General features: G+C 36.7%; 1 protein-coding gene across 1 annotated transcript in view; it reads right to left on the reverse strand.

The window, feature by feature from the left end:
• The window catches only part of LOC130233182 (peroxisome biogenesis factor 10-like), a 17,807-nt gene extending 12,220 nt beyond the window's left edge, over window positions 1-5,587 (reverse strand). The window contains exons 1-3 of the mRNA XM_056463101.1: window positions 5,315-5,587; window positions 3,745-3,825; window positions 1-219 (exon numbers count right to left, since the gene is read on the reverse strand). The exon at window positions 1-219 is cut by the window's left edge and continues 170 nt beyond it. Of these exons, the coding sequence (XP_056319076.1) occupies window positions 1-219; window positions 3,745-3,825; window positions 5,315-5,426 (412 nt within the window). The 5' untranslated portion in view covers window positions 5,427-5,587. The remainder of the gene's footprint in view (window positions 220-3,744; window positions 3,826-5,314) is intronic.
• Between the last annotated feature and the right edge of the window lie 3,462 nt (window positions 5,588-9,049).

Below are 9,049 nucleotides of genomic sequence, written 5' to 3' on the forward strand. Positions count from 1 at the left end.
AGAACCGCATGTGCGATAACGGGTTCCAGGTTCTGCGTGTGTTCTGAGGTGCTTCAGCTTCCAGCTCATTCTCAACACAGATTAAGACCTTGTCCAAAAGATAAGGCACAAACGTGTGAAAGCAGATAAGTGCCGTCCGGCGCATTCGTGAAGGGATTCGCCTTTTGCTTGGGTCCACTTGGATGATGCTGACGTACTCCTCACCCAGAGTCTGATATCCTGAATGAAACAGACAACAATATAGATGCTATTAGGAGAGCACAATATTGTAAAAATCTGCTGTTATTCTGCGATATCGCAATATCCAGTGCTCAACATAAATGAGTACACCCCGTATTGAAAATGAATATTTTTATCAATTTCTCAGTGAACATACAGTGCATCTGGAAAGTATTCATAGCGCTTCAGTTTTTCCACATTTTTTTGTTACAGCCTTATTCCAAAATGGATTAAAATAATTTATTTCCTCAACATTCTACACACAATACCCCATAATGACAATGTGAAAAAAGCTTGGTACACCTGTCTTTGGGAATTTTTGCCCATTTCTCTTTGCAGTACCTCTCAAGCTTCATCAGGTTGGATGGGAAGTGACAGTGTACAGCCATTTTCAGATCTCTCCAGAGATGTTCAATAGGATTTAGGTCTGGGCTGTGGCTGGGACACTCAAGGACATTAACCAAGTTGTTGTGAAGCCACTCCACATCCAGATATTTTGGCGGTGTGCTTTGGGTCATTGTCTGGCTGGAAGATGAACCGTCGCCACAGTCTAAGGTCCCAGTTCCTGCTGAAAAACATCCCCACAGCATGATTCTGCCACCACCATGCTTCACTGTAGGGATGGTATTGGTCTGGTGATGAATGGTGTTAAGTTTCTCCAAACTTAACGCCTGGCATTCACTCCAAGAGATTTTGTTTCTTATGGTCTGAGAGTCCTTCAGATGCCTTTTGGCAAATTACAGGTGGAGAGTGGCTTCCGTCTGGACACTTTCCATACTGCCTTTATTGGTGGATTGCTGCACAAATGGTTGTCCTTCTGTAAGGTTCTACTCTCCGGAGAGGAGCTCAGACAGAGTGACTATCGGGTTATTGATCACCTCTCTGACTAAGGCCCTTCTCCCCCGATCACTCAGCTTAGATGGCCGGCCAGCTCTTGGAAGAGTTCTGGTGGTTCCAAACATCTTCCACTTGCAGATGATGGAGGCCACTGTGCTCATTGGATATTTCAGAACAGCAGAAATTTTTCTGTAACCTTCTCCAGCCTTGAGCCTTGAGACAATTCTGTCTCGGAGGTCTACAGACAATTCCTTTGTCTTCATACTTGGTTTGTGCTTTGACATGCACTGTCAACCCTTGGACCTTATATAGACAGGTGTATGCCTTTTCAAATCATGTCCAGTCAACTGAATTTACCACAGGTGAACTCCAATTAAGCTGTTGAATCATCTCAAGAATGACCAGTTGAAACAGAATGTACCTGAGCTCAATTTAGAGGTTCACGGCAAAGGCTGTGAATACTGGTGTACATGTGATTTTTCAGGTTTTTTATTTTTAATACATTTGCAATAATTTCATTTTTTTTTACATTGTCATTATGTGGTATTGTGTGTAAAATTTTGAGGAAATAAATTAAATTAATCCATATTTGATTAAGGCTGTAACATAAAAAAAGGTGGAAAAATTAAGCACTGAAATGAATACTTTCCGGATGCACTGTAGGTCATATATTTTGGTTCATATGAACAAAACAGATATAATAAACAGATATGTTTAATAAAATAATTTTTTAGTCACCGAACATCTTTATAAATTGAAAAATAATACAATTAAATTTATGCAAAGTATCGTAAAAAACTATTTTCACAAAATTGTAAACAGTTTTTGTTTCTCTTGAATTTTGCTGTTTGTAATCTGTTTAATATTTTTCTCTAGCATTTAAATGTAGGTGTACTAATTTTGTACTGTTATCGTAAGATATTCTGTTAGATTAGACTAATGTTTATGCACAAATATAGTATTGTAAAACTTCCTTTAGAATATATTAATTTAAATGAGAGATTTGAGAGGGGTGTACTCATTTATGTTGAGCACTGTATATTGCGATATGAATAAAATTTCACATGGGCACTTCGAATATTCAGATATTCAAAAGATTTGATCATTTTAGACTGAATGGGATGATTCTGTAGTGGGAGTGCATCTGCATAAAATGTAATAACAAATCTATAAATACAATAAAGAATAGATACGATTTAGAAAACAATTTAAGTGGCAAATATGTTCTGTCTTGAGCCCACTGACTGAGAATCATTCATTTCTCCCTTCTCAAACTGACTCTCTACTTCAGGTCTGGTCAAGTAAAGGGATACACTCCTTTAAAGATCTTTTCATTGATAGTTGTTTTTCAACTTTCAACAATTACAGCAGATATTTGATCTACCGAGTACCCATTTTTAAAAAATATCTACAAGCTCGCAGTTTTGCCCAAAAGAATTTTATATCATTTCCTATTGAACCACCAATCTCCCTAGTAGAAACTTTTGTTTCTACAGAATCCATTATAGAAAGGAGGAATTTCAATTATATAATAATAAATTATCTCAGATTGAATGTGATGTTTCATTAGAGCATCTCAAAATGGCATGGGAAGGGGATCTCGGAGCAGAAATTGAAAACTGGCAATAAGAGGAAGCACAAGAACAAGTTCATTCTAGTTCTGTGTGTATCAGGCATGGTTTAATACAATTTAAGATCCCCACTTGTCTAAATTAAACCTCTCTAAGAAGTTATTTTTCCTAGACCCACTGTGTGATAGATGCAGTCAAACTTCGGCATCGCTCGGTCACATGTTTTAAAGTTAAAAAAACTGTTAAAAACAATGCACTGTTTGGTTTTTCAATTAATATCAGAGGTGGTGGGAAAACAAATATACCCTGGGCCTATTTTAGCTAAATTTGATGTCAGTGATGATGCAGAATTATCTTAAAGGCAATGTACAGTGATTAGATTTATAACCCTTTTGGCACGTAGATTGATTTTTACTGAATTGGAAATGAAAAGATCCTCCCTGTTGCTACACTTTAACAAAAAATGTCATGTCAAGACTTTACCTTAAAAATAAAACTAAGAATTTCCATGTAATATGGAATCGATTTATTGAGAACTTTAACAAGAGAGCAGTGATTGAACTCTAGTAGAAACACCTCGAATTACCCCCTTATTTCATTTTTTGTTTCTTCTTTCTTTTTCCTCTTTTCCTCTTTTTTCCTCCCACTTTTCTCCGTATTTTTTGTTCTCTTTTAGTTCTGTCATACATTTAACAGTAACATGATGTTACAACTTTTTGTTTAAAAGAAAAAAAAAAAGTTTACATTTGCAAAAGTTATATTTTCCATTACGATTTAAAAAAAAGAATAGATAAAATTGAAATAAACAGTGTTTCCAAGTCTAACAGTATTCAGGTACAGTTAGAGAATAATAAAAATATTTCAATAAAATTCATTATTATCAAAGGTACAAACTGTACAATTTCTTATCATTATACATTCATAAATGCATGGAAATTATAAGTTATATTAAAAACTCAACATTGCAGATCCTGCGATGTGACTATTGCGAATGATCACATTGCGATCTCGATGCTGAAACGATATATTGTGCAGCCCTAGATGTTATTGTAGAATACAATAAATGCTCATAAAACGAACACATCAGTGGTGTTGCGATACAAAAATCACAACTTACCTGATAAAGTTGTAAGGACATAGTAGGCCAGATCAGATAATAATTCAATTTCCTTTCTCCACTGAAGCCAACGTCTTGAACCTTGAGGAAAGAAAAAAGAAACCTTTGAAGAAATAGCTCTATTAAAAAAATGGTGATTAAAGAGATAGTTTGCCCAAAATGAAAATGTATTCACTATATACACTACCTGACAAAAGTCTTGACGCCTACTGTATGGAAATTTTAGGAACTAAAAATAATAACTTGACTTCTAGTTGATCATTTGGTATCGGAAGTGGCTTATATGAAAGGCAAAGGCCTCTAGATTACACTTATTTCACTAAAATAAAATATGATCATGCCTTGATTTTTAATTATTTATTTAGGAAAGTAAGGTCTGACTTTGCTCAGACAAAAGTCTTGTTACTTAACAGAAATAATGTACAGTATAGAATATAAAGTCATGGTGCAGTGAAAACAGAATTAATATTGTGTATGACTCCCATGAGCTTGGAGGAGTGCGTCCATACATCTCTGCAATAACTCAAATAACTTAATAATAAAGTAATCTGGAATGGCAAAAATAGCGTTCATCAGGACTCTTTGGATTCATCTTCAGTGCCTCCTCTTTCATGATACCTCAGACATGCTCAATATTGTTCATGCCTGGTGACTGGGCTAAACCTAACCCCAACTAGGCTGTTGATGTTGCCATCCACTCTGCAGATCTCTCGTATGCTTCTATACTTAATGCACAGATCATGATTTTTACTTGAATGATTTGTGTGAGAATCTTCTGGAGTATTTGTGATGATTGGAATTCAGCAGATGATTCATCTGATAAATCTACCTTCTGCCACTTTGCAAATGTTCAACTAGAAGTCGAGTTATTTTTTGTTGCTTATACAACCGGGATCATCTGGGATACAACTTTTGTCAGGCAGTGTACAGTACTCTCCCTTTTAAATCTTTACGAGTTCCTTTTGAAGTCAATGCTTAAGGGTTCCAACATTCTTTAAAATATCTTCTTTAGTGTTAAACACAATAAATAAATGCATTAAGGTTTGAAACAAGTAAAAAGTGAATAGATTATGACAGAATTTTTTTTTTTTCTGAAATCTCATGCAAGTATGACTTCAAAACAACATTAGCACTACTATGAACAATGTTTCGCATTGATAGTTAAATGCAAATATGATTTCGCTATTAAGAATTTACAAATAATACTTTTCTGAAATGATATTATTAAGAAGAAAGTCCGAATGTGAGAACATAAAAGCAGCTTTACCTCAAAAGGGTTCAGATACAAAAAAGGACCCTAAGGGCTTATTCTGTGATACAGGGTCACATTTACTGTTTATTGAAACTTTACTGTCAAAGTTGGTCACTAAATATCGTGGTTACAATATCAAATTAACTAAGTAAAGTTCCAAATTTATGTTACTCTTTCCAATTGCACATGGTCCATCGACTCAAAACAGATGTAATAGCACATAAGGTAGCTAAACAATAAACCAAAGAGCATAAATACAAATATGTGCCCTATTACTAACTCGAATACATTATTTTAATGTGCCTGGGAGTGTTTTACCAGCAAAGGTGTGGAAGAGCTCATTGGCGTTGTTTGTCAGGTTGTTCTGGTAGTATTCATCCTTCTGACAGGAGCGGATCAGCTGCGGCTGGTTCGCAGGAACAAGAGGCATTGCTCCGTTCGTAAAACACTTAACAGCTCCTTAAAGGACGTCTGTGTGTGCTAGCAGTTTATATATTTCATCTTGCAAAGTAAGAAAGACGTTTGTTGTTCCATTTAACGTTACTGGACTAGTTCACTCTCATAACTGTGCACGCTTCTATCTTTTCCGTGTTTAGTAGTCACGTGACGCTCTCAAGAGCCCTCCATTGGCCGGTTAGTGACAGGCGCTTTAGTCATCAGAGATCGAGTTTTCTTGTCACACTGGCAAAAACTCTACTTGCTGAAGGGAATTTAGCATTTAGAAAGAGAATTATCACGGTTTAATTGTTAAAAGTGACTTTAAGAAATATACAAAAGAGGACTCGCTTCGAAAAGATGATTTTTCAATGGGCCGAAACTTGACGTAAGTTTATAATGATGCTTTGTAATTTATTTTTGGTTTATTTTTAAATACTATTTCTGTATGTGATTTTTCTTTTCTCTATATTCATAAACTAAAACATTTTCCTCCATGTGTAAAGTACACATTTTTTGCCGTATTGATTTTGATAGCTCACATTGCTAGTTGGTGAACAATTCATCTGTGCAAAAATAGTTTGCCCTTGTAATCTTAAAATTTTACAATTGAAAATGCACTTCCTGTTTGTTATTATTTATAAATAAATGTTTATTAATATGTAAATAGGAAATGAGTGCTAATGTAACAACTTACCTCAAATCTCCTCCGACCAAAATAGTTTCACCTTTTTCTTAATTCTTAATATTGTGCTTTTTATTTGACCGATGCCTGTCGTCCATACGCTGCAGCTCATTAACGTTAAACATTAAAACAAAATGGTTAAAAACATTTTTTAATTACTATTTATTTTTTTATTTACTCATTCAAAATTGTTTGTTCATTCCAAAGCAACGGTTGGCATAGCAACGTGATACTTCCTGTTTACTTTTCTCTGCCCATAAAGTGAGGTTGTTGCTAGATCGGATACGGTTGTTAACGAGGATTATTTATATTATTTATTAAATTTCCTATTAATTGCATTTTATTAACGTCTACCCCCACTCCCACCCTAAACCTAACCATCACAGTAATGTAAAAACAGTAGTTGTACTAAGTTTTATTTGTGCTATTTGTTAAATTACCCAATAAACTATTTTTTAACGCCTGCCCTCACCCCCACCCTAAACCCAACCGTCACAGTACTGTAAAAATATTAATTTTAGTTTTGCAGTGTCATAAAAAAATGCTAATATTTTGATAAGCCGAATAGTATGTCCGAATTCATAGAATTTGAATAACAGTATGCGAGAAGTACCCAGATGACCTACTATTCCTGCGAGATTCTGAAGTGCGCCTCCAATGCATGCTATGCTATATCCCATGATGCCCCGTTAGAGAATCTGAAATCGCCTACTACTCAGTGGGTACTACATTTGAATTTGAATGTGCCACTCGGCCGTTAGAAAAGTATGTTCTATACAGAATGTAAGTAGTATGAATGGATCTCGGATGTACTACATCCGCCATTTTGTCATGATCACGTGACCTACCATCGTCAGTTGCATCGCTTCACTCACATTCATGAACTTTTTCACGGGGCATCATGGGATATAGTGTAGAGTGCATCGGATGCGCACTTCAGAATCTCGCAGGAAGTAGTAGGTCATCTGGGTACTTCTCAAATACTGTTTATTGAATTCTATAAATTCAGACATTTTGGCCCAATCCCAATTCTATTTTTATACCCCTTCCCTTCCCCTTGGCCCTTAAAACCTTAGTTTTAAGGACCAAGAGTGTTAAAGGGCACCTATGGTAAAAAAATCAACTTTTCAAGCTGTTTGGACAGACATATGTGCATGTATGGTGTATAGGGCCATCATATTGGGGTGATATAAGCACACCCAGTGCTTTTTTTTTCAATTTAACAACATAAAAAACGGTGGACCAATTGGAGCGGTTTTCAAACCGACCGCAACTTTACGTAGGAGTGCGGTCCCCCCGCCCACCAATATTGATTGACAGGCGCGTCATCATATCCTCAGTTGTTGATTCACGTCCGCCATTTTCAGCGTGAGTCGAAGCGATATCACTAAAGGAACACCCTAGCTCTATTTTTAGATGCAAGGCTCATTGGGCTCAACACAAGAGCAATATTCTCCACATTATCGCTCTAATCGGAATTATTGGTTGTATCTTTAGGTAGGTTTGCAAGCATGTGTACTTCTCATTGAGTCTACCTTATACTTCAGCCGTTTGCATTTCTCGCGATCCCAGAAGCTCCCTGTGATCTTAACTAGCATGCGTTTTAGAATTCTAAACATAGGTTTTTATCAGGGTACACTCAAGTCGACGGCTGGGCGCCACGGACCGCTGCAGACTTGAATTGCCATTGTGTGTACCCTGATAGAAACCTATGTTTAGAATTCAAAAATGCGTGGCGTGACGATCCGGGACACTTTATGTTTCTGCCGCGCCACAGAGAGTGTCTGGTGTGCCGTGTCGCGGCTTCGAGCGGCGCATCCGGTGCCTCAGTCAAAGTTAATTCAGTGTGCGTGGTTATAGTTTCTGTGTACAAGCTCGGCACTTGAAACTAGCACACAGTTGGCTGTAAAACTGTACAAAGACACATATGATTTTGTACTCTCTGCTTGGTCTGTGTCCGAGTCGTACATGTACGACTGATTGCTGAACCTCTCACTCCTGCTCCTTCTCTCAGTCTGCCTGTCAGACTCTGTTGCAAACCCCCTTGTTACGTTGGCGGGAAGCCGAAACTAATTTACATGTGAAGCAACACACCCCTAAATCAGCAAACTGTGGACACGCCCCCAACATGACACTTTTTAACACATTATAATAAAAAAAAATCTGAATTGTGTTTTAAACTGAACCTAAACTGGCACACTCAGAAGAACCATAATATTAATATTAAATCATAAAAAAGAGGTAAACTATGGGCCCTTTAAGGGGAAGGGCTTCAAATTTTTCCCCTAAGAATGGGACTGCACTACAGCACCTGCACACGTCATCATGTGTCTTTGCAATCTCTTGCTTCATATGAGATCAGACGATGGCGACTGCTGTAGTTATTCCAGTTGTGTTATTTTTAGTATTCATCTTCAGGAAATCGCAGAAGGCATATATTATGTTATCATAACGATGTAATGTGGCAATAAGATTGTAACTGTACTGCGCATTTACACAGTGGCCTTATTTATCAATGTAAACACACCAAAAACAACATTAACATTATAGCAGACACTGTAAAAAGCTCATTGACAGCCATTAGACTTTTCTGAAAAGGTATTCGAGTGTCATCGAGTGACAGAATGTTATGGAACTGCTGTACATGAGTTATGATGGATTATAGATATCGAAATTTAGCGGTTTTTATTTTAGTGTTTTCTTAAAGGCATAATGGTAAAACATGAACGCGGTTATGAATATATTAAAACATGTGCTTGTTTGTTGTAAAAATTCGTAATAATGACAAAAAATACTAACTTGTGGATCTCCTTACTTCTGGGTGCAGCTGTGGCTGGTGTATTCTGGGAAATTTTCTTACCCCTTGGTTTCGAATGTGGTTCTGAAAAGTCTTCGTTCGAAGGGATATCTACCCCTTGCCCTTAGCCCTTTGC

The sequence above is a fragment of the Danio aesculapii genome, chromosome 8, assembly GCF_903798145.1.
Source record: "Danio aesculapii chromosome 8, fDanAes4.1, whole genome shotgun sequence".
NCBI lineage: Eukaryota > Metazoa > Chordata > Actinopteri > Cypriniformes > Danionidae > Danio > Danio aesculapii.